This window comes from Macrobrachium rosenbergii, chromosome 8, assembly GCF_040412425.1.
Source record: "Macrobrachium rosenbergii isolate ZJJX-2024 chromosome 8, ASM4041242v1, whole genome shotgun sequence".
Lineage (NCBI taxonomy): Eukaryota > Metazoa > Arthropoda > Malacostraca > Decapoda > Palaemonidae > Macrobrachium > Macrobrachium rosenbergii.
Genome location: NC_089748.1, coordinates 9,983,534 through 10,009,893, shown reverse-complemented (window position 1 = coordinate 10,009,893; position 26,360 = coordinate 9,983,534). Strand labels below are relative to the sequence as shown.

Below are 26,360 nucleotides of genomic sequence, written 5' to 3'. Positions count from 1 at the left end.
CTGTTCAAGAGTTTATGTACACTCTAACCTGCACATAACTGTCTGTCTACAATATTTCTCAACATCAAAGACACTACTTTTTCCCTCAATTCACATTTCATCCTAGAGGCCGAAGGTTACCTTTTCCACAGGGCTATCCTAACTCCAGAGGAAGGTTACCTCCACTAGACAGTAATCAGAATTCCTGTATATGCCTCTGAATCATGTGTACAAATTATACTTGGTTAAAATAACAAATGCACAAAATTATCATAAAAATAAAAAATATATATACTATATAGCCACAAATATTCATCCCCATATCTGCAGACTATAATAGATAAATCAACAGTGAAGTATGAATTTAAATGATGTACTGTATATCAACAATATCGGTGTTTTCACTCTCCTCAATGACCCGACTTTATGAGAACATTTTTGCTGACATAAGTAAAATGCTGGTATGTTACATGGATTTACTGGTAAATCTTAATACGGCAGAGTCATATAAAAATTTAAGGGTAAAAATATGCAAAATATTTGCAGGTTTTAAATATTAAAATGTTTTTTCTTATTAGTAATATTTGTGTTGTGTGACTTTTAATCTTTATTGATTTTTTCTATCTGGAATGTCACATTCATAAGGTGTCTTTCCACAGTGTAACTGTGTAATACATTGTTATCTGGTATGTCTAATACCTCTATTTTCTTTTGTGGCAGTTAGTTTTTCCATTGTCTAAGATTAACCTACATCCAAAACTATAAAAATCTTGAAATCCTGTAGTCCCATTCACTTGCGCACACTGAGACACTATTGTCCAAGTAAATTTCTGATGAAACAAATCTGCAGTTTATACCATAAACATAGAGCATCTTGGTAATCAGTTCAAGTTTTTCAGGTCCCTGGTATGTCAGCTTCAGAAAAGTTTATTAAATATTAATATCAATGAGCTTGCAAAACATAAAACAAAGTATCTTTATAATCACTGAACCAAAAACTACAATGATCAATATGATGTGCCAGCTGAACTCAGAGCACTTCAGTGCACTGAGACTGTCAAAACACTGTTCAAAGCATAGCTATTAACTTGTGATAGTGATGCAACTATGTTTTGTTGTTCCTTTTTTTTATTTTGCAAGTCAAAACTGGAGTTCTTCTCTGACATTGGCCAATCTTCAAAGTTACGAATGGAGTTACTACAAGTTATAAATGAGATATAGTGTATGAGCATTACCAAGAGCTGTCTGATGCAAAAGCTAAATAGATAAAAGAAATATGAGTACCCTAAAATTTAAATAGATAAAAGAAATATGAGTACCCTAAAACTTAACTTAAAACTAAATTTACCCATATTTAGCAGCTGCTGTAATTCCAGAAGAATACACTTTACTGAACGAGAAAACATGACTTTCTTGATATCCCTCAGTCGGTGAAACAAAATAACTCCGGACATTTCCCTTGTAGTCAATCAAGATGAGCTCTGATGCCCTGTGATGTAGTTAAATAAGTCGTTATCAAAGAAATTCTTATAGGATCAAATTATTACATTACTTACAGATTATTGTGCCATCATTTCTAGGTATAGTATTTGTTTATAACTTATCTAATTTCAGTCAGACAGAGGACAAAATTTCTCAGCAAAATAGCTAAAATGATATGAAAAGAAAACAGACACTTCTATTAAAAATCAGCAAAAAAAAACTGAATTTCTTATCAAACTTGATTGATCTTTTCAGTAAAACCATCAATCATATGTAGGCTACATTTGCGGTCTTCAAACGTCTAAAACATCGCAGTCTTTTGTTTGAAAGACAGAGGAGGAATGGTAGCTTGTTATATACAAGCCAAGTGGACACACAGGTACTCGTCTAATACCTGCCTCCATTTTCCTGTTGTCTGAATATGAGATGATGAAACACAGTTTAACCAAACCTCTGAGCTAAAAACATTAACACTCACATGTATGCCTGGAAGGATTCATTTGCATAGATAACAGGGCTAGGAGGTGAGAGTACATTTCACACACCCATCACTTACAGCCTGAATCATAATTAGGTGAGAGAGCTAAGCTTTTGAATGGTAAAGAGAAGTGAATGGGACCTGTAAAATTCAGGGAAGTACTTGAGGACTACCACAGGTAAGGAACCCTAGGCTTTGGTAACTCGGGGGGGTCATTATGAGACAAGCTCCTTTAAAATGTAAAATTAAAGCACTTATATAAATTCATACGTCGGCCGAACAGAAAAAGATGACATACCAATAAATATAATAAATTTTTAAAACTTATTTCAATTTTCCTAGGTACACAAACCAGAGCCTTTTATATAGGAGCATCCCAAGCATGGTCACTGAGCTTGGTAACAAGCGGGGTGGCTGAAGTTGGATTATGATAAAGGGCTCTGGGTTTTACACCGAGAAAAAATACAAATTACTTTTAAAATTTTGTTATTTGTTCCAACAGAAATACAAACCATCGCCTTTTTATATAATTATATATGACTCCTTTGGTGGGAGGTTGTTTCTAGCAAAGTTAAAGTTAAAGTTATTGGTTCCAGTCCTACCACAGGCTGTTGCCTCGGGCGGACGTCAGCCAGGTAACCCCAACCCCAACCCCCTACCATGTCACCACTCATGGCAGTAACCATCCAGTAGACAGTCTCACTATCCGCTACTTGATGGGGAATGAACGCTAGTCCCCGAGACTACGAGGTCAACACGTTACCAACTGTACTAGCCAGAACTGAGTCCTACAAAGACGTGTCATGCTCCTGGTTGCACACACCAGTTGGGGATACAGTGACTCCCATAACTTCCTATCTATCTGGCAAATGGGGTGACAGAGGAGTAGGGCCCTGGGCGTGAGTGAGCCTCTAACCCAGGGAGAGGACTCACTCTAGTAAGGAAAGCATTAGGAGAACCAAGTACATAACAGATTCAGAATAAACTACCTTGGCACACCCCAGCCCCCCTTGTTAAAGGGGAGGGTGGAGGGAGGAACACCTGAGGAACTAAACTTCAACTGAATGTTCAAAGTTTCATTGCCTGTACTTGGTCTGACTTCAGCAGATACTTCAAATGAGGAAGATAGGAAGATGAGTCTGGCCACTACACATTCACACCTAAGACTTACACTAAGCTAAAGTAGTCAAACATGATACTCTTCTGTCCAGTCAGAGCTGGATGCCTAAACAAATTGTTGAGCAACCACCACAGGTCCCAAGGAAAAGGTACCCAGGGACTTGTGGGAGTCATCCTCCAAACAGAAAGGTTGTCTGTTGATGCCAGACACACACACTCGTTACCTGACGCACAAAAGAGTTCTTACAAAAGGCTAGGGGCAGTCCAATGCCTCTGACTTAGTGGGCTCTTGCATGAGTACAGAGGCAGACAACCTCCTCAGGTGAGTTCAAGCCCATCCGGTCACCTCATGAAGCCAGAGAGAAAGGGTGTTCCTGGACACCTCCCTGCACTCGCCTGTACTAACGAAAAGGCACTGACACTTTGATCCCAGAAAGCTAACCATTTCAAGAAGTATCTAATGGCTCACACCATGCACGTCAGCAACTCATCCAGGTCACCAATAATGAAATTTCAGAGAGGAATTAAGAAATTCTTGAATCTCTTTTCTTGAATCTCTTTTCAATAGCTGACAAGTTCTGAGTTCTTGCCACAAGAAGGAGAACAAGAGGGCACCACATCCCTCAGAGAGCCAGACAAGATGAGAAGCCATGTAACACTCACACCCTTTCTCTGAGGCCAAGATAAGAGAAAAACAGTCTTAAGGGTAAGATCTCCATCCGAAGCTTGTGCCAGGGGCTTGAAAGGAGTCCTGGTTAGGCTACAGAGGATGACAAATACATCCCACTAGGAGGACATAGCCCCAGAGGAGGGCAAGACTGTTCAAAGCTTCTCATTAGCAAGGAAAAATCCACTGGGGTGAAAAGGTCAAGTCCCTTCAGTCGGAAGACCTGGGGCAAGGCTGAGCAACAGCCTTTCACTGAGGACACTGACAGGAGTTTGTCTCGATGAAGGTGGATGGGGAAGCCTTTGATCAGCCGAACAGATGCACCAAAAGAGAGAGACGCCTTCTACAACACCAATCACAGATGGCCCACTTTTCCTGGTACAAATTCATGGCAGAACAACTTAGGTATTATGACACCTCCCTCACAGCCCTGTGAGAAAAACTTCTCTCTCACAGGATATCTTGGATAACCTCCACATGTGAAGCTGAATGAAGTGTGCTACCTGGTGACACCTTTGAAAGTGTGGCTGACACAGGAGACTAGGCCACAAAGGGATCTCTCTCAGCTACTTAACCAAGAGAGTCTGCAGATCTGAGTACCACACAGCCTGAGGCCAACAAGGACCCACCAGCACACCAGGGTCATCCTTAGACCGAATGTGATAAACAATGTTGATCACCATGTGGATCAAGCTGAAAGGCAGGAAGGCTTAGCCACCAAGATTGTTCCAAGGGTGTTGAAAGGCATCTTCCGCCACCAGACAGGGATCTGACCCTGGACGACAGAACACTGAAAGCTTTCTGTTCAGCAATTTTTCTGAACAAGTCGAGCATCAGAGACTCCCCAGGCTTGAACAGCCTTCCTCCTAAGCAACAATGTGGAAACCATTCTGTCCCTGAAAATCTGCCAACCATGTTGGCTCCTCTCTGATATCTCAATTCAAGAGGAAAGAGATGAGAAGTGAGATCCCAACAAGCAGGCAGTTTTGCTTCAGTTACCAATAAATTAAGCATAGGGGGTTCTACCCATGAGACAAAAGCTTCTCTAAGGACAACAGGTGACCTAGAACCACCTGCCATAACTTAGCTGGTTGTTACTGCTGGGTCAGGAAGTGCGTCATTACCTTCCTGTACATGTTCACTGGAGAGTCTGCAGAGAAGGCTCTCACCACTGCTGAGTCTATGAACATGCCCAGGTAGTTTGCCTGCTGCCTGGGAATGAGACTTGACTTCATTCAATTTACCACAATCTCCTCAAGTGGGACCAGGCTGACTATAAGTGACAACATGAGGCCATTGCCAGTCCAAAGCTCAGAACCTTGAACTAATATATGATCCCCATGCAGAAAAAGCAGAGAAACTTCCGAGGGTCCTGATGAAAGGGTACTTGGAAATATTCATCCTTCAGGTCTATCGAAAGCGTGAAGTCTTCCTCTCTGATGGACTTTAGTACCAAATGCACTATTTTCATCTTGAAATGCGTTTGGAGGACAAACTTGTTCAGTGGAGAGAGGCTGATTATGTACCTGGCCACCAAATGCTTTCTACACCATGTAGAAACCCAAAGACTGGCACTCTACAACTTCTCTGCACCCTCCTCCATCATCTCCATCCTTGCTGACAAGGCCAGAGACTCTGATGAATCCAGAGGGTATGAATGGAACAACGTCTGTGATTGAGATAGGTGAGGACAACAGTCCTTCAAAAGGATCCTGCATCTGTCCTGAAGGAATGATACTATCTATGGCTTTGCTCCAGGAGTCTGCTACACTTCCCAATGGTGAGACAGGCAATCTGCTACTCATGGCAGTGGAGGAAGGGGACTTGCTACCCTCAGTGACCCCCTTCCTTCTTTTTCCCTTTTCCTCCCTCACTAGCAATGGCTGAGAGAGAGGGACAAAAGAGCTTGAAGGACTGCATTCCCTTCTAAGGCAAAGAAGACTGGGCTCCTTGTCTTCATTCGAGAGGAGCAGGCTTTCTTGCAACACCACATACACAAGGCTTGGCCAAAACCAAGGGTACAGCTACTATGTGAAAACCATTTGAATAGTGTCCCTTATACTTTGTAAAACCCAAGCTAGTAAAAGGTACAAAGGAACAAGCACACTTGCCAAGCAAGATGACAGTGCTGACTCTCCCGAATTACCCTAGAAGAGGCGAGGGGGGCAGGGCATACCCTGCTGTCTGTACCCACATGGTCCAAAGAACTCACACTGAACAAATGGACTGTGCACACCCCTCCAGATGTGTCTCATTGGAGGCAAGAGGGCAGGGGGTTGTTCCAAGAAACTACATGTATACAGTCCTGAGATTAAGTATGCACAGCATGAGCAGAACATGCAGGCTCATCCAGTGGTGATCCTGAAGAATTATGCTTGAAAGAGTCAGAAGCAGTCCTCTTATCTAAGTGGTACAGGAACATCTACCCTGCCAGAGGCTAGACAATCAAGTGCCAAAGACCAAGACTCCCCACTCTCCTACAAGAAAGGAGAGTGCTTGCATGAAGCCCAACAAGATTTCTTGTGAGAGGACTTAGAATACACATACCCTGCAACTTGTGGGAAGAGAAGTTGAGGATGAAAAGGAGGAGGAAGACAAATTCAACAAGGAGGAAGAGGACAAAGGAGAGCACCAGGAATGTTTCTTTCTGTTCTTCTCCTGGGTTCTGCTGTTCCTGGATGCTGAAGAGAAGGTCAAGGCAGGAACCAAAGATGTCAACATAAAAAAATCAATGGGGGGAGGTCTGCCACTGGAAGGGCTATTGCTGCAGGAGGGTCCCCCTTCTTTACAGAAGCTAAAGAAGCAGCTGCAAATGCAGCAGTGGAAGCAGGAAGGAGAGAGCTCCTTCTCCATAATGAGAAGGGGAAGCTGCTGCAGGGGACAAGGCCCAACTAAGGGGCACCAAATCCAACAGCAGGGTCATTACAAGAAGAGAGTAGGTGGTATGACCCCTTCACGTATCAAGTACTAAACACCATCCCCCCAATTCCCATGGTAGGAAACACTACCATTTGACTGCAGAATACTAAAGGAGGAGGGAGAGAGGATGGAATCAAGAAGATTCAATGGTGCCACCAGAGGCGTGTCCACTACCAAAGTTCTTCCACTGAGGAGAAACCCTCAACACACTCCTTGAACTGGGAAGAACAGGTGCACACCTTCCCCCAACATAAAGAACAGTACCTGTGAGGTCAAGTGTCATGGGTGACATGAAGTTCCAACAAGGACACCCATACCCCTTGCACTGGTGTTATGTTTTTCTTTTATACCACAAAGGAAAAATAATATTAGCAAAAAAAAAATCCAGCAAAGAAAATTAATCCTACTACTCATCAACATTCAATAACAGTAGGAAGAGAGAGAGAGAGAGAGAGAGAGAGAGAGAGAGAGACCAACCTCCCTAGCAACCAAATAACAAGTGGCTAGCGGCATAAGGTGAGTAGGGGTATTACCTCACTCAGCCCCCCCCTTAACTACCAGTTAACAAGCTTATTACCAAGTTCAATGACCACTCCAGCTCGTGCTGAGTATATTTCGATGTAAAAGGCAATGATTTTTATTTCCGTAAAAACAAATGTAATGCTTTCCTCACTAAACTTCATATCTGTGATGATGGCTGACATTGCACTGGCTAGGGGTAGATCAAAAACATGGTTTCCTGGGTCATCCTGGACCAGGTCATTCCTGGACAATACAGATGAAACCTGCTCTTCCAGCTTCTAATGCTTTTCCAATCTGAAGATGCTGCCCACCTAATCAAGTACCACCAAGAAGGACACTGCATCCTGCAAGGCCATGGCTACCACAAGTTTGTCATCATCCAGTTGTTCACAAAACTTGTAGTCTTGTATTTTGTCAAACCTGGTTGGGGTAATCGGAGTCCTGGGGGTCATTATTGGGAGAATAGTGGACTTCCTGTCCTGAATCAAAGGAGCTACACTGATCCCAGCAAATGAGTATATTATCTCAGCCCCTTTTGCTGAATCTCTGTGTCACTCAACGACAATGCGTGTGCTGGGAGTGTAGTTCTTCACTCTGGACAGAGTCCTGTCCCTCTGAGGAATAGTCCCAAAAGAACCACTCTCCCTTGAAGTCCCATGGTCGATCCTGTTCGCTACATCGAACTTACCAGGTTATTGGCAAAACCATAGAAAAGAAGTTGGGTAGGCTGGCTGAGCTAATGGCTGGGCTGAGGTGCACCTAATCAGTTGAACATGTCATCTAATCATCTGAAGATGAATGTCCCTTGACTGTTACTAAGAGAGATCATCTTGACAGATGATCTAGACACACCCTTGGCATCACCCATCTTAGTCAGTCTCATCTGTAGGATCTCCTCCTGCAGATGACCAGTCCCACCATGTTTAGTAACAAGATCAGGCATGCAAACATAATTGCAACATCCACTACAAAAAGATAGGAGTACCTGTCTAGGGTTGGCATATACACTTAGGAGGGCTTACCTGACAACCTTCTGTGAGTTTGCCAAGGCATACTACAGATGATCAGGGATGGGCAGCAAATTTATATACAAAATCCCAAACCAAAAAACAATACCATACACTGTACAAGGGTAGTGTCATGTAAGAGTAAGATGGCAAATAAAAAATTATTTGACTTTTCTGTCAAATACAAAACAGCACAATCACAAAAAAAAAACCCTTGTAATTGAAGGAAACAAGATTAAGGTACATTAATGGAAAAATTATCACAGATAAGGATGATAGGATAAAATGGATGAAATACTAATAAAATAATGAAACAAAAAATATTCTGCTCAGCTTTTAATAGCTCTGCAGATACAAACACTGAGGCATGTGTATGGTGAGTACCCTGAAGGTCCATGGGCTACTGCTCTCCTGTTTCATGGAGAAAGGTATGCGGTGTCAGGGATATTTGAAGACCACAAACATGGGCTGTATATGGGTGATGGGTTTGTTTTTAATACTACTTTGCATGAATGCTTTTCACAGTATCACTGTCTTTATTAAATCTCACAAACAAAATGAATTGCTGGTAATCAAAACTTGGTAAAGCAAGCTGCTGCTTTATGCATCATCAATATCAATCTAAATATCTATCTGAATATGTTGTATCACTTTAACATTAATATTCAATAACTATTATCAAATCATGTAATTTTTTATTCAGCATACAAAAAAATCTTATTTTATTTTACTTATCCTACACTGCACTGTACTAAGAATTTTTTTTAGCACATGTGGCACATCAAATTAAGCGGTCTATATGGAGGCATGCCAGAGTTTAAATAACAAAAATATCTACAAATACAAACTCCTCATTTCAAATGTTATACCACTTGATAAAGTGTAGTGTAGAATATGTAAAGTATGAGGTTTGTAGAGTACTTAGTAATGGACATAACTCTACCATGTAATGATTTATTTAAATTTCTATAAAATATGTCCAAGAAAATAAAAAAACTGAAGCTGCCAAAGTTAATACTGTAATTCAGTAATGATAAAGGAACTCAAGATACTGTACTCAACCCTATAAAAAAATTATGGTAATAACATCTTAAATCATTTACATACTATAGGTTATCAAACTAAAGGGCATAAGAGAATACATTACCATTTGATTTTCTGAGTTCTAATATCACAGAAGAGAAGTGCAGCAAGGGCATTACTGGTGTCAAGCTGGGTTACTCCTTCACGGAATCTATAGGTTATAGACAAACATTAAAATTGTACCAACAGTACTGTATCAAATCTTTTTAAGTATACCTTTACACCACTATTTTCAAACAGAAAAATATATATAAAATAATTATTTCAGGAAAAACATTTATATCCATAATTAAAAACTAACCATATAAAAAATATAACACTCAAAATAATTTCTAGGCTTGATAAGTACAAAACTCTTAACTGTGCTTATGCTTGATAAGTACAAAACTCTGACTTTACTCTTGCATACTGCTCAAGGCACAGCAATTATACAAAAGCTAGAGTTATTTCTGAAAGAACAAGAGTAACATCTTCTCTAAGCTAAGTACTCTACCACCAAAGAGGCCCTAGCCAATTTGAGCAGTAAAACCATTCCAATTAGGGAGGCCGAACAGCAATCCCAGAAGAACAAGACGTTTGAAATTTTGAATTAAAAAATGATTCAAAATTTTGTACCTGAAGTGTTTAAACTCAAACTAATGTAGCCTTTTAAAAACATATTTTTCAGTTAAAGTTCCAATTACTTTTACATAACCTGTTCATGCATTTGTAAAAATCCCAGCTGCTCCAAACTGGGTAGAAAAAGAAAAGTAGATGCTCTCTCCCTTAAATGCTTGTAATTTTCCTTTTGCTTATTTTCTAACCATCATAATCTTTACTTTGTTTACAATTTTCTATCTTCTAATCTTCATTCCACTCTTCCATCCTTCACACATCTCTATAACCTCTTTTCTGTTAATGTGTATACAGCATCTCCCATAAGCTTCCCTTTCTACACTTCTCAGTACCATCCTAAAATTACTATACTAAACAGCAAACGACTTAGGATGGATCCATGATAGACACCAACATTTATTTTATTTTTTCACTGTCTTCACAAGATTTTGTCATGGTACAGTAGCATCAATAGCACTAGCTCAGTCTTTTCAGCACCATCTGATTTTGAATTCCCCTATAAATGACCAACTTAGCAATCTATTTTATGTCTTCTCAAGATTCAATATCACCTCACCATATTCATGCATAACTTTCTTGCAGTTGCCTTACTGTAAAGACTGTCTTTGCTGTTGATTTCTTTGGTATGAACTAATACTAACTAACTTTATTCCTCTACAATTTCCAAGCTGTGGTGCATTGCCTCTTCCTTTCTATATTATCAGTGTCATGCTATTTCCTTCCTTTTCCAGTCCTATTAATCATCTTTCCATTAGTATGGTCAGTTGTTTTTACTAAATCACTAGTTATTCCAGATGGTCCTGCAGCTTCCCGACTTTTCATTTTTTGATCCTTTTATAATGCCAGCATCTCTAATTTAAATTAATTCTTTTCATTAGGAGAATTTTTTAAATAGTCTCAGTCATTCCAGTATTCATTCTCTTCATTTTTAATTTTGCCACTCTCATCTTAAATATCCTTTTCCTTCTGTTGTTTGTCATTTTGATTCCATTCCTCTACACCCTTCTGCTAGGGCCTTGCCAACAGCCTTTCAGCTTTCCCCCTCTTCTCCCTGGACACCTTTTTGCCAAAGCCTGAGGGCTCTTTCTTGTTTCCCTTTATACATCTTGATTTCAATACCATGTCTCTCTTTCTGTTTCTTTCACAGTGTCACACCAAATATTTCTGTGCCATTTGTAAGCCATTTTTTCACCAGTTATCCTCAACTAGGCTTTGATGATAAATTTGCAGAAACTTTTTTCCTTACACTTGTTTTGCCTTCTACATATCTCAGCTCCATGTTTTTACATATTTTTACTCTTTTGACTACCTCTTTGTTCATCTCCTTTTCCTCCAGTGCATACTAAATCTTTTGCTACACTATGATGTGTCTTCAAACACAGAAAAACTTCTGAAATGTTAATATTCAAGTTACCTTAAAAGGGTGCATCATACAAATAAAATAACAGGTCTACTCAATAACAGAATTGAATTGAATTGAATACTGTATAGAATTTACGCAAAAGCCCAAGCACTGGGACCTATGAGGTCATTCAACGCTGAAACGGGAATTGACAGTAAAAGGTTTGAAAGGTGTAACAGGAGGAAACCCTTGCAGTTGCACTATGAATCTATTGTTAGGAGAGGGTGGAAAGTAGGATGGAAGAAAGAGAATATGAAAGGAGGTACAGTGAAAGGAACGAAAGGGGTTGCATGAGGAGCACTGACGGCGCTAACCCCCTACGGGGACTCAGTAATAGAGTTCTATTACCGACAAAAATTACTCCTGCTCCAACACAAGAAGCACAGATCTTATGAATCTGAAGAATGATAAGGATAACAGACTATTACTGTGGCAAAGAAGAGGCATTGCAAATGGAGGGTCCTTGATGAGGTGAGGGTGTTCAAGAATGGGGAGTAGAGGCTTGACTTGGATACTAATGGGGAAGAGACTCGGAGGAATCGTTGGAACTACGAGTATTCCTTCCAAGCTGACAATCTAGAACTGGGATCCCACTTGCAATGACATCTCTGCTCTTGACTAGCATCTGTATGCTGCAGAAGAGACACCTGTCAATTTTCTAGGGATTAAGGTTATGGACTTCCAACAGCAGTCCAGAAACATTTGAATATTCAGGATGATAACATCAGTAAGTGGCTGAATGAAGATGTGGTGATCTTGGGTATCTGACAATCTTTGACGAGGTGATCAACATAAATGCCGCTTGTACCCAGGATGCTACTGATCATGACAATGAAAATGATGACAGGGATAATGCCACTCCTGTCATGCTCTGGTTCAGGGAGGTCCAGAAACAAAGTTATATTACCATCCCAGTAATGAGAGGGAATGGTCAGGTGATGCTTGGTCAAGTCCCTTGAAACTGGAAGGACCTACATCATCAAGCTTCAACAGCAGGATATCTTCAATGTTGTCCTTTCTGACCGCACCCAGTTACCCCATCTGTATCAGAACCACAGCTCAGTAGATCTTCTGTTCTTGATCTACTGACATACCCCTTGCCCAATCCCAGTATTATGATGGAGTCAGATGCCTGACTTGGCCTCAACATAAGCCACAATGGCATAACTCCTACACCTGCAAGTAACAACATAAGATTACTTGCAGGCATCAAGGCATAATGCCTCTTCAAAGACCACTAGCCACAAAGGATACTACCTTCAAGCAAGCACTTTGGCAAGTGTTAAATTTACTTCATTTGGGTACCATACTGAAAAATGTATGACAAAGAAAGATGGATACTGTAAAGTACAATCATTTATGTTTTAATGTATTCTTTAATTATTGTTTAGGATACTTTACATCTATAGTACTCTGGTTATTTTTCAATCAGCATTCTAAAGTAGTAAATTGTACACTATGTACAGTATGGTACATATGAAAGGCTAGTGATATAACTGTATACAGCATTCATTGTACTGTAAATAGAAAGCTGACTCTACAGAAAATGTAAATACTGGGCGAGTCTATTACACTTAAAGTTTGGAAGCATCACACTTATCCACGCACTACTATTTAATATTACAGGTAATGTGGTCATTCAGTTACCATTTTCTTGTTACATTTGTACATAAACAACATTCATTATATAAACAACACTCATTATATAAACATCATATGCAATGCAATAGCTTCGGATGTCTTGTGTTTGATGATAGTTACTTGATAAAGAATACGTAACTTCAGTAGGCTAAGCTACTTTAATGAAGTTCCTGAATAATACATTTCACTTACTTGTGTCAACTTTGGTTTTGTTTAATTTACACTTATTAAAAAATGAAAACAAAAATTATATTATTATGATAAAATTAAGTTTTATATATACTTACCTGGTAAAATTAAGTTTTATATATACTTACCAAGTAATTACATTACTATAGTTTCAACTGGCACGGCAGCTTAGATTTTGAAATTTGCGGTAGCGCTTCTTTTTTTTTGTGTACGTAACTAGCCCCTCCCACTTTTGGGAAAAGAGAGGAACAACTCAGCAAAGAGCTTCAATTTGTTTGTGTCCTTATGTCCATGCGAGGGGAGGAGGGAGGCTCTGATTCTGTGATTACTTGGTAAGTATATATAAAACTTAATTTTACCATAAAAATATTTCTATGTAGCCTAAGTAACTTACCAAGTAATTACACTGTTGAATCTCAAACTGACAGGAGGTGGGACACATGGACATACTCTACCCCAAAACATTAGTAATAGTAATGGTAATGAACCTGAGAACAGAAAAGCTGCTAGCACTGATACAATGCTTGTTGTTTCCTAACCTGGTAAGAGAGCTACTGCAGGTGGATACTGCCTCTGGTTGATACTCATCTTAACCTGTAGTGGTGTGGCAGTACAGCTGTAGAGCACCTCTACTTAAGTGGGAGCTTTGCAGTGAAGGACATTTCTGATGGCAAGCAAAACATCAAAAGTTGCCCCTGCCCTAGGCACAGTACCACAATAAAAAACAACCACAAAACAATCCTGTCACCTACACCACATAATAAAACACCACCACCCATCCACTAAAAAACTGGTGGGCACCCCAGGTACATGGTACCCCCAGGCTCCCCTAGGACTCGACACCCTATGTCAAAGAGAGAGAACAAGGATAGAAAGAAAGCTTCCTATGCTTCGTCCCCCAAAACCATCCCAGCCACTGACAACGGACCCAGGGTACTGCAATTATCAAACACCGTTTCTGCTTCATGCAAGTAATGAGTTGCAAAGATTGACTTACACCTCCAAACATTGATTGCAGAATGGTTGAGAGAGACAAGTTATATTTACAGGCCAACGAGGTAGTGGCCGCTCTGATCTCGTGAGCCTTAACTTTAAAAGAAGGCAAGACGTCCTCCCAATCTGGGAATACACTTCAGTAATAAGTTCTCTTAGAAAAAATGACAAGGCTTTCTTAGAAAGGGGCCAGGAAGGATTTTTAACTGGGCACCATAGGTTACTAAAGGTTCTCGGATTTTCTCAGTCCTATGCAAATAATATCTTGATGCTCTCACAAGACAAAGAGCTCTCTCTTCCTCTTCTGGGCCCAGGATCTCCCTTAAGTTCTTAATGGTAAAAGAACAAGGCCAGGGCTTGGATAGGGTCTCATTCTTGGCCAAAAAACCGAGGGTAAACAAACAGACAGCGTCCCCCTGAGAGAACCCAATCCTTCTATCAATAGAATGAAGCTCACTGACCCGCTTAGCAGTTGATAAAGCCACAAGAAAGAGGGTCTTCCTAATAAGATCCTTTAACAACGTCGTATGAAATGGTTCGAAACAGGGACCAGAGCGCCATTCCAGAACCATGTCAAAGATCCTGGTTTGAAGACAGATCCAAACCTCTGTGATGAAAGACAAGAGCCCAGCATGGCCCTGTAACCTCTAATGGTAGAGGAGGACAGACCTCTAGAGGACCTCAAATAGAGCAGAAAGTCCGCTATCTCTGTTATATATGTCTGAGGAGACGAGACGTTATGTCTTCTACACTAGTTGTGGAAGATTGTCCATTTAGCTTGGTAGACCTTGCTAGAGGATTGATGTCTATACATGGCAACAGCATCTGCAGCCGATCTTGAAAACCCTTTCGCTCTAATGAGTTTCCTGACAGTCTGAATCCTGTCAGGGCAAGAGTGGATAGTCCTCGATGGAAGTGTCTGAAGTGAGACTGTCTGAGAAGACTTAGTTTCTGTGACAGTAGCCTTGGAAAGTCTACCAGTTGTTTGAGGAGATCCGGGAACCACTCCTTCAAAGGCCAAAACAGGGCTACTAGGGTCATCGTCGCATTCTGGTGGACACAAAAGTTGTTTAAAACTTCCTTCACCATGCTGAATGGTTGGAATGCATACAGGTCCTTGTTCGACCAGTCCTGTAGCATGGCGTCTGTCGCCCATGCCAGAGGATCCAGGGCTCGCGAACAGAACTATGGAAGACAATGATTCCTCAGGATTGCAAAGAGGTCCAAGTCGGTTCTCCCCAGAGTTTCCACAGGTTGGAGCAAACTAGTTGATCCAGGGTCCATTCTGTGAGGAGGACCTGTCTGCGACAGCTTAGCTCGTCTGCCAACACGTTCAGTTTGCCGTGAATAAACTTCGTACCAATACTGGTTTGATTGTGGTCTGCCCAGAGAAGAGGGGCCTTCACTGCCTCACAAAGGGAGAAAGAGTGAGTCCCTCCTTGCTTCTTGATGTAAGACAGGGCCGTGGTGTTGTCCGAGTGGACCGCCACTGTCTTGTCAATAACCTCTGTCGCAAAGTGTTGCAGTCCCAAATGAACTGCCTTCAATTCCTTGACGTTGATGTGTAAACTTCTATGTTCCAGGGACCATATCCTGGAAACTTCCTTGCTTCCCAGTAGAGCTCCCCAACCTAGGTCCGACATGTTTGAGTAGAAGTCTACGTTGGGGCTCAGAGGGAGGAGAGACTTTCCTACCAAAAGTCTGCTTTCGGACTTCCACCATTGCAAGTCCCTCTTGATTTCCTGCGTTACAGGAAGCACAAACAAGTCTGGGTGCACTCTCCTGTCCCAGCTGGCTCTCAAAAAGAATTGCAGTACTCTTATGTGAAGTCTTCCCCGAGTGACAAACTGCTCTATGGAGGCTTAGAGTACCTAGAAGACTCATCCACTTGTTGGCTGAGCAGGATTGGAGAGAGAGGAATTCATTCACTGTCTGCAGGCAGGATTCTACTCTCTTGGGGGACGAAAAGCCTGAAAACTCCAAGAGTTGATCTCTATCCCCAAATAAAGTATTTCCTGTGTTGGAGTCAGTTGGGACTTCTGCAAGTTGACTAATAATCCTAACTCTTGGGCTACAAGAAGGGTCTTCTGAAGGTCCTCCGTGCACTCCTACTTTGAAGGGGATCGAAGGAGCCAATTGTCTCAATACATGGAGATATCGATGCCCATAAGATGGAGCCACTTTGCAAGGGGGGCAAAAACCCAAGTGAAGACTTGAGGGGCTGTAGAGAAGCCGAAGCACAGAGCTCGAAACTCATAAACTCTGTCTCTGAGAATGTACCTGAGGTACTTCCTGGAGTCCGGATGGAAGGGGACGTGGAAGTATGCATCCTGCATATCGATGGTAATCATCCAGTCGCCCTGATGAATGGATGACAGGACAGTCTGGTTCATTTCCATCCTGAATTTTGCCTTCTGGACAAAGAAATTCAGGGCATTGAGGTCTAGGGCAGGTCTCCATCCTCATGATGATTTGGTGACTACAAAAAGACAGTTGTTGAATCCTTCTGTCCTGACGTCCTCGACCAACTCTACTGCTCTGTTCCTGAGGAGGGATGACACTTCCGAGAGGGCCGAATACTTTTCTGAGCCTACTGAGTAGGCAGTCAATGCGATGGGAGTATTGACTAAAGGCGGCTTCTCCCTGAACGGGATGGACTAGCCCTCCCTCATGACTTTCACTATCCACTGCTCTGCTCCCTTTGCGCTCCATTTCTCCCAAAAAAGGAGTCTGGCCCCTACCAGAGCACGGAGGAAGGCTTGGAGGAGGACTTCTTAAGGGCAATTGCCAAGAAATGGACGTTAGACCGAGGTCTACACGGCCCTCTGCCTGCTGTTACGAAAGGGCTGAGGCTGGAGAGGAGAGACCAACTTGGTGCCAAAGGCGGCCAACTCCTTAGGGTGTCTAGTTGACTGGGCCAAGAGGTCCTGCGTGGACTCCTTTTGGAGGTCCAAAGCAATCTCGTTCATGGTGGACTAGGGAAAAAGATGATGATGGTCTAGCAGAGAGAAGATAAGAGCCGACTTCTGTGAAAAAGTAACCCCCTTGGTGGTGAACGAACACCAAAGCTCTCTCTTCTTAAGAATTCCCATAGCAAAGAGAGCGGCCAACTCCTGGGAGCCATCTCTGATGCCCTTGTCTGTGCATGAAAGGACACTAAGCCAATCTGAAGCACAATCTTCTGGTAAAGAAGAACAGTCTTCAATTTTTCTTGCAAGAGCTCCCACTGACCAATCTAAAAAACTCAAGACCTCAAAAACTTTAAGGAAGCGTTTGACTAAAAAATTGAAAAATCAAAATTTTCTGAGATATTTTATATATGGCATCATACATATCCTGACTATCTCCTCAGAAAGTTTTATTAAAAAATTCGCCATAGTTTAGGAGTTATAAACAAAAACAGTAACCCTATCATAGACAAAATTACATTTCTGAGTTCAGTCCCGTGTCAGCCGGTGAAATTCCATTACAGCACGAATTTCTAGGTATAACAATGCTAGATATACCAGAGAAAAAGAGCTTTCAGGAAAGCTGGGGTTACTACCCCCAGTCGAGCGTCTTCTAGGAAGACGTCGGTATAAAGAAGGGTGAGTGAAATACCACTACCACGGAAACCTACTCGAAAGATCTCTCCTTATCAAAATCCCCGGAACAGAGCGGTGAGCCGTTACAGCCCCTACACTCAACACCCGCCAGGACGGCGACACCAGCGCCACCTACCTCATTCCATTTTCTAGCACGTGACTGCATCCGTTTCTTTTGTGTGCTCGTCTCTCTTTGATTTGGATTTTCTACATCTACGATGGCATCGAGCAGCTTTACCATCTCTAAGTTAAGTACCATCTTCTTGTGGGGTTTTGTTCTATTTTTTGGCTGTTATGGTCTCGTATTTTCATAAATATTGAGATCTTATTATGACGCCACGGCGTCCCCCGCCAGCCATGTCGACCGCGAGGCGACTCCTTCAGTTCTTTTCGGTTGGAGTTGTCTCCTCGTCGTTATAGATAGATTTTAACCCCTTGGTTCCCTTCCTGGTGGTTCCTTGCGGTGGCTCCCCCCCTTTTTTGTTTACGAATTACATTTCATTGGCCTATCGGCCTTTGTTAGGGTGATGCCCCGTCCAGGTACCCCCCCCCAGGTTGGGTTCCTTTTTATTTTTGGTCTCAAGTAGGATAATTATTTTATGCGTGGAGATGGTGCTCTCTTTTTATTTTATTTTATTTATTTTATTTAATTTATTTTTGTTGTTTACCTCTGTGTGGTGGCGGCAGCCTCAGATCTAACCGCTTCCCCGAGGTAGGCTACGCTCCCTGTTGAGCACATTTTAGTCCCAATTCTTTATGTGTGATGGTTTTTTTGTGGAGTAGGCTTGTTTGCTTCCATCCCCTTGCCCTGGGTGTGGAGATCAGGTTGAGGGAGTTTTGGTTGCTGTTTCCTCCGGGTCGTTTTTGGTGGGCAGAGTGAGCCCTTAGTTCTCTTCCTCCATTTGGGGGAATCGAGTTCTTTGGATGTGTTTCCTCTAGGCTAGTCGCCTCCTTGCCCCCTTCTCGATCCCGGTTGGTTCTCGGCACAAAATTTCTCTCCCTGTTGCTTCCCCCCCCTTCTGCACTCCTCCCTTTTTCCTAGCCTATACTAGGTTAGGTCCATATTAGGCTTCGCCTAGGAAGGAGTCGGGCTTCGGGTTGCGTAGCTTCCAGTAGTAGGCTACCCTCCCAAGTTTCATTCTCTTGGAGGGATGGATGCAGTTGAGAGGGTGATAAGTTTCTCCCTGTCTCCTGTTCCCTTCCTGGTAGCCTACTTCTCTCCCCTACTCCACCCCCTCCCCCCCTCCCCCTCCAGCCTTGCTCTACTCGCGCGGGTGACGCTAGATGGCGTTTTCTCCGAGTTCAGGGACTCCTCCTGTTGGTAGAGGGATTCGCTCCCTCCCATACCGTCCCTAGCATCGCTGTGTTGGGGTTGGTGGTTCGTTTGCTCGAACGTGTTCGAGTCACTATCCCATACCTCTCGTCTCCCCCGTCGGGTTACGTGGATAGGGTAAAATATAATTGCTCCGGCTTATGTTATGAACATACGAGCACTTTGCCCGTCTTGTTTCTCCGGCGGGAAGTAAGGGCGAAGGTTTTACATTATATAAGGAGCGGATCCCTCCGGTCTCCGGAGTATTTACCATCACTTGTTATTGTTATTATTTTTCATTATTTTTAGATAAGTCTGTTTATCTACAGGAGTACGCTCCTTTATATATTTATATATCGTGAGTCGGTCCTACACCGGGGCTCCGCCGTTATTTTCTGGCAGCCCTTATGGTTAGTTCCTGGTTTCTCATCCCTTCATTCCCCGGAGTCCTCCGGGGTCTGAAAGCCTTTACCTTCCACTCTGTGCAATTTAGAGCTTATTGGCCCAGTTTATGATAAGGAAGTTCTTCTCCGCCGGAGTATTCCGGTTGTAGTTGGGTTTCCCGGCCTTGCCGGCTTTAGATTGCTTAGGGTGGGAGGTTCATGTACTTTTCTGCTTACAGACTGTTCGCTGTGAGGAGCCGGGTGTACCGCCTCCCTTCAACAACCCTACGGTCACGTGGTATGCGGACCCACGCTGGTTGTGCGGTCAGACTTGGATGACCTGGTTGTTTGGCACCCCGATGGTTGTGAGGTTTGCTTCGCTCTCTGCGCAACCGTCCAGGATGAGTCGGTAAGTGACAGTCTTTTTCTTCCGTTTTATGCTCCTCATATTGTATATTGTTTATGAGATTACCGGACTGGCTTTTTCGTTCTTAGCTAATTGTTGGTTTTCTTACAGGCGGACCAGAAGCTTCCAAGAAGTCTGCCTTGGAATCCCTCCGGGCCTGGGTGGCTGGGTTTGGAAGGAATGTTCCGTCGGGAAGCCCTCGTCCTCGACGCCAGGTTGAGGACTTGCTCTACCCGAGCGCCGCGGGTGGCGGCAGCAGTGCCTGAAGATCTTGCCACCCCTATCATCCAGCAAATCCGGGATGCGACCCAGCCACCCCAAGTGGATATCCTCTACGCTGAGGTCTCGGAGGATGTTGCCGCCTTGGATCTTAACCTGGAACCGATGAACACAGAGCAGGACCAGGTGGTAAGTGGTGAGGTAAGTGAGGTTGTTGGGGCGGGCCCCCTCTGTTTGACTCCCTGTTTCATCTGTCTCTTCATTTGCAGGTTTTGTGAAGTCTTCCTCCTTGGGTGATAGAGCTCCGTCTGCTATCCCCAAGTTGAAGTTGAAGACTTCATGGAAGGCGAAGGGCTATAAGTCTCGACTTCCAAGAAGGCATCGCCCTTCCCCGTCGAAGGCTAAGGTTTCAGGACCTGTAGCCTCCGGGAGCAAGTCTGGTTCCTCCAGCAAAGGCGCGAGTAAGAGGGCTGCAAAACCAAGCCCTCCTCGCCAGCCTGCTTTTGATGCAGAGGCCTTTGCAAATCAACTCTTATAAAAGTTTTACAGAGGACCTAGATTCCAGATTTGACAAAATAACTGAGAAGTTGGCCAGTCATGATAACATACTGGCGGGAATGGCTCACCCACCCCCAGCCGAACCACAGTATGTTATCCCCGACACTGCGGACCTCCCGCCGTTCGATGTCGGTAACCCTTGGCGCTTCGCACTCCGGGCCATCCAACATGATGGCAAGCTTACAGTTGAAGGTCTTGGCACGAGACGGTTGGAGGAATTGGAGTTCTTCCCCCCCGATCTCTTGCCCCCTTACCCAGGCTTCGTAAGGCTTACGGAGGAAGCTTGGATTCGGTCAGATAAGGTTCCTAGGGAGACTGTCATCGTCCCTAGGGACCAAGCTCAGTCGGCTCTCCTGCGCACTCTGACGGAGTGGCAGGCAGAAAATACGAAGTTGACTCCTTTCAAGGGCAACTTTACGATGTTCGCCCTGGGAGAAGACCTACCCACCCCTTGCTTGGACAAAGTCGCTCTGGCTACGGCCCGAGCATGCTTCGATGGTAATCCGTTACCACAGTTAAGGGAAACAGACCCTACTTCCCTGGTATTCCCGGAAGTAATGAGTTCTGGGTGGGCGCCCCATCCACTTTCACTGTCGGGAAGCTGGACCCCTTCTGCGCTTCCACGCAATTCAGTGAGCAGCTCCCAAGCTGCCGGAATCCTTATTGAAGGCGGAGTTTGATGCCCGGACTAAGTTAGCCGGTCCTTGAACTCCGTCTGCCTTACAGAAGCTACTGCCGTCTCCTGCTCGGACGAGCCATTTCTTCCAAGTTTTGGCTAAGTCCTTGCTAGCTGGCTTCCAGTCTGACTTGTTCGAGTTTATCATGGCCAGACTGGAATGCAGGAAGTTCATCTTTGCCGATGCTACTATCCGCCACGAGCCTAACAAGCTCGTTAAAAGCTCGATCTGGGGACCTAACCTCTTCCCTGAAGAGGAGGTCACAAACGTTATGGCCGAGGCTACACGGGCCAATCAGAGTCTGCGCTCTCGCTGGGGCATTTCTGCCTATAAGCGCAAGACCCCAGAATCGGCCGGCCCCCAGACGAGAGGAGGCAAACGCTTCAGGAGGCATAACAGGCCCCACCATCAGGCGGTAGTCCAAGCCGTCCCGGTCTCGGCAGTAGAGCAGCCTTCTACCTCCAAGGCTCACCCCCAACAGTATGTGCTGGTCCAACCAGCTGCACCCTCTTATGTGGCTTCACCAGCGTACAACCCCACATATGAGGGCCGTGGATACTTTCACGGCCTTAATAGGGTTGCAAGGGGAGGAAGAGGCAAAGTCCCTCATAGAGGAAAGCCCAACACCACCCCAAGGGGAAGGCCTGGACGTGGTAGGGGGAATAAACCCGCTCCCTCCCACTGAGAGAACCCAGGTAGGTGGTCGCCTGTATTGGTTCAGGGACCAATGGACCTTCAGCCCTTGGGCACACAGCATTGTGTCCAAAGGACTAGGATGGCGCTGGATCAAGAACCCTCCTCCTCTAACCAGATTTTACCAGCCACCCACATCAATCCTACAGGATTACGTGACAGAATTGCTCAACAAACGAGCAATAAAGAAAGTAAGGCACCTAAAGTTTCAAGGCAGGTTATTCACTGTTCCCAAAAAGACTCCGATCAGCAAAGAGTGATCCTGGATCTGTCGCGTCTAAATCTCTACATAAAATGCGACAAATTTCGCATGCTTACGGTAGCTCAGGTGCGGACTCTACTTCCGCGTGGAGCCGTCACCACCTCTATCGATCTTTCAGACGCTTATTATCACGTCCCGATTGCGCGGAGCTTCTCTCAGTTCCTCGGTTTCAGACTCGGGAATCAAGCCTACTCCTTCAGGGTCATGCCCTTCGGTCTGAACATTGCGCCAGGATATTCACCAAGCTGGCGGACACGGTAGTGCAACAACTCCGGTCTCGAGGATATCCCTAGCAGCGTACCTGGACGATTGGATAATTTGGGCACCAACAGTTCCGGAGTGTCAGAAGGCTCGTCAATAGTCATCAATTTCCTGGAGTCGCTAGGTTTTCAACTGAACAGAGAGAAGTCCCGCCTGACTCGGAGTCCTGGTTTCAGTGGCTGGGTCTCCAGTGGGATCTGTCCTCTCACACGTTATCTCTCCCGCCTCCCAAGAGGAAAGAGATAGCATCTCTCACCAGGAGATTCCTCAAAAATCCATCGGCATCCCGCCGATCCCAAGAAAGAGTCCTTGGGTCTCTTCAATTTGCCTCAGTGACAGACCTGCTCTTAAAAGCGAAATTAAAAGACATAAACAGAGTGTGGCGGAGTCGAGCAAATGTCAAGCTCAGAGACAAGGTCTCCTCTATTCCTCGAATCTTAAAGACAAGACTGCGGCCTTGGACCACAGTCAGAGGCCTGTCCAAAACAGTTCCGCTTCAATTTCCCCCTCCGGCACTAGTTGTTCACACAGACGCTTCCCTAAGCGGCTGGGGGGGGATATTCACCAAAACAGAAAGTACAAGGAACGTGGTCCACAATGTTTCAGCAGTTCCATATAAATACCCTGGAAGCTATGGCGGTCTTTCTAACTCTGAAGAAAATCCGCCCCCCCAACCGGATTCATATCAGGCTGGTGTTGGACAGCGCAGTGGTAGTTCATTGCATCAACAGGGGCGGCTCCAAATCAGGTCGAGTAAACCAAGTAATGGTTGCTATCTTCTCCCTGGCGAACAAGCACGGCTGGCACCTGTCAGCCACCCACCTAGCGGGTGCGGGCGTGGTGGCGGATTCCCTGTCCAGGGCTACTCCGTTGGAGACGGAGTGGTCCCTGGACGTGGAATCTTTCAAATGGATTTGCCGCCGGGTTCCGGGCCTCCAAGTGGATCTGTTCGCAACGGAGAGCAACTTCAAGCTCCCTGTTATGTGGCCCCAACCTGGACCCTCAGGCGTGCGCCACAGACGCAATGACAGTAGATTGGAACAATTGGGAGAAGATTTATCTGTTCCCTCCAATAAATTTACTGCTGAAAGTATTACACAAACTCAGGACATTCAAAGGTCAACCAGCCCTAGTAGCCCCCTACTGGCCAAGAGCAATTGGTTCCCTCTTCTTCAGGAACTGGGATTACGGAGTCTTGGATTCCCAAGCCCATTCTGACCCAGACAGTACAAACCAAGACTGTGTCAGCTTCCTCAAGAATTCAGAATGCCCTAGTTTTATGGACTTTATAAAATTCGCAGCCCAAAAGGGAGCAAACATTGACCCTGTCAACACTCTGTTTTTAGAATCAGATAAAAGAGATTCTACTATTAGACAGTATGACTCAGCAGTCAAAAATTAGCCTCCTTCCTGAAAGCATCTGAAGCCAAAATCATGACGACTAATTTAGGAGTTTCCTTCTTTAGATCACTGTTTGAGAAAGGCCTTGCTCCAGCCACTATTACCACAGTCAAGTCAGCATTGAAGAAAGTATTTCTTTACGGCTTTAAAATCGACCTTACAGATTCCTATTTTTCATCTATCCCCAGAGCATGCGCTCGTCTGAGACCAGTATCACTCCCACATTCTGTTACGTGGTTTCTCAATGACGTCCTTAAGTTAGCATCAGAGTTGGATAACTTTCATTGCTCTTATCAGGATCTGTTAAGGAAGACTTTATTTTGATTAGCTTGGCTTCAGGTGCTAGAATCTCAGAGCTGTCGGCTCTCACTAGAGGTGATAATTTTGTGAACTTCCTCCCGTCTGGAGAGGTCCTCCTTTCCCCTGACCCTAGATTTTTAGCTAAGAACGAAGACCCACAGGACAGGTGGTCTCCTTGGAAGGTGGTGCCCTTCCTCAAGACCAGTCTTTATGTCCAGTTTATACACTTAAATCTTACCTTTTAAGAACTCCACAGAGTAAGTCGGGTCCTCTTTTTATCAGGGAGAAAGGTGGTACTCTTTCACTGAATGCTATAAGACAACAAATTCTGTATTTCATTAAACAGGCCAACCCAGATTCAGTTCCCAAGGTTCATGATATTCGAGCAGTTGCTACTTCCATTAATTACTTTCATAATATGGACTTTTCAGAGTTATCTAAATTTACGGGTTGGAAATCACCTCTAGTGTTTAAACGCCACTATTTAAAATCACTCGAAGCCCTGAAATTTTCTACCATAGCTGTGGGAAGTGTCATCTCCCCACCTTAACTAATCATATCCTTATCCTTTCCTTTCCCCCCCGCCCGCCTGCCTCATTTACTTCTCTGCTTATTCTCCTGGTTGATTATACCTCACTGCCTGGCTCCTCATATTGATGTATCTTGTATCTGCTGATGGAAAAGTGTAATCTGACATGCCATGATTGTTTTTTCTTATGGGGTACTGGACGGTTTTTATTTGGCTCCACGTACCCCAGATATATGTATATGTTCTGTATATGTTAATTTTCATTGATCTTGTCTCTTACGTGTTTAGCCTAAGTTTACGTGTATAGTATTAAGGTTGTACTTGCATTATCTTATGCACATTTCATGTTTCACCTTGCTTTAAGTAATTTTAAGATTTTTGGGGCTTCTTCCATCGTGTGGGACCTCCCCAATGTTTCATAGTATTAAGTTTTTTGATGTGCCTTAGATTTAGTATACCTTAGTTTTAGTATTCTTGCTACATGAAAGAGATTACTTGATTAAAATTATTTTCGTAAAATTTTTGCCTTTTTCTTCAGATTACCCCTTTTTTCCTTGTAGTTACAGCCTTGGCATGATTCTCTATCACTATTTCACCGGCTGACACGGGACTGAACTCAGAAAAGGGATTTTGACAAAGGAAAAATCTATTTCTGAGGGAGGTCCCGTGTCACCCGGTGACCCTCCTGGATCACCTAGTACTCCCCCCTACTTGCACATGCCAAGTCTGGGGTTAGTGCTAGCATGGAATGAGGTAGGTGGCACTGGTGTCGCCGTCCTGGCGGGTGTTGAGTGTAGGGGCTGTAATGGCTCACCGCTCTGTTCGGGGATTTTGATAAGGAGAGATCTTTCAGTAGGTTTCCATGGTAGTGGTATTTCACTCACCCTTCTTTATACCGACGTCTTCCTAGAAGACACTCGACTGGGGTAGTAACCCCAGCTTTCCTGAAAGCTCTTTTTCTCTGGTATATCTAGCATTGTTATACCTAGAAATTCGTGCTGTAATGGAATTTCACCGGGTGACACGGGACCTCCCTCAGAAATAGATTTTTCCTTTGTCAAAATCCCTTTTTATATAATGTAATGATAATGTCAGTATATCGGTAGTAATTTCCTTTTAGCTATGAAATAATAATATCTAAATGCGTTATATGGCAACCCTGTGGACCTAGTACGATCAGCGAAAGCCAGGAATCCGCAGGGCAGGCAGTGACGTCAGACAGTCAGTCAGTAGCAGCTCAGAGCTTGACTAAGTAAGACGTCGCAAAACCCAACCTGAGCCGTGTTTTGACACTCGCTTCATCTAGCTTCATTTAGCGAAGTTATATTACTTTGCAAGTCTATTGTTATATATTTTGGCTTTTCAAATATGTCATAAAAACATCAAACTGTGTAACAGCAAGCAAATAAATACACAGAGAAGCAAAAATATATCGTTATATCTCAAAACTAAAGTTATCGACATTCAAACTGCATCTCCTCCATAACGAATGCACCGATCTCAATGAAACAAAAAGCAAAACGAAAGCTAAATAAATTGTCTACAAACAAATAGAGAGTTTTTTTTCATTTTGTCCTCGAAAAATTTTTGGGAATTTTTTCCAAAAAACCAATCAAGTTTTTTCAAAAAACGAAAAATATTCATAAAAAAAGAAAAAAATTGAAAAAAACGCTCCCTTA

General features: G+C 43.6%; 1 protein-coding gene across 1 annotated transcript in view; it reads right to left on the bottom strand.

Annotated features, from left to right (window-relative positions):
- The window catches only part of LOC136840600 (NBAS subunit of NRZ tethering complex-like), a 791,298-nt gene that overhangs the window by 724,782 nt on the left and 40,156 nt on the right, over positions 1 to 26,360 (bottom strand). The window contains 2 exon segments of the mRNA XM_067107278.1: positions 1,328 to 1,468; positions 9,321 to 9,407. Coding sequence (XP_066963379.1) covers positions 1,328 to 1,468; positions 9,321 to 9,407 — 228 coding nt within the window.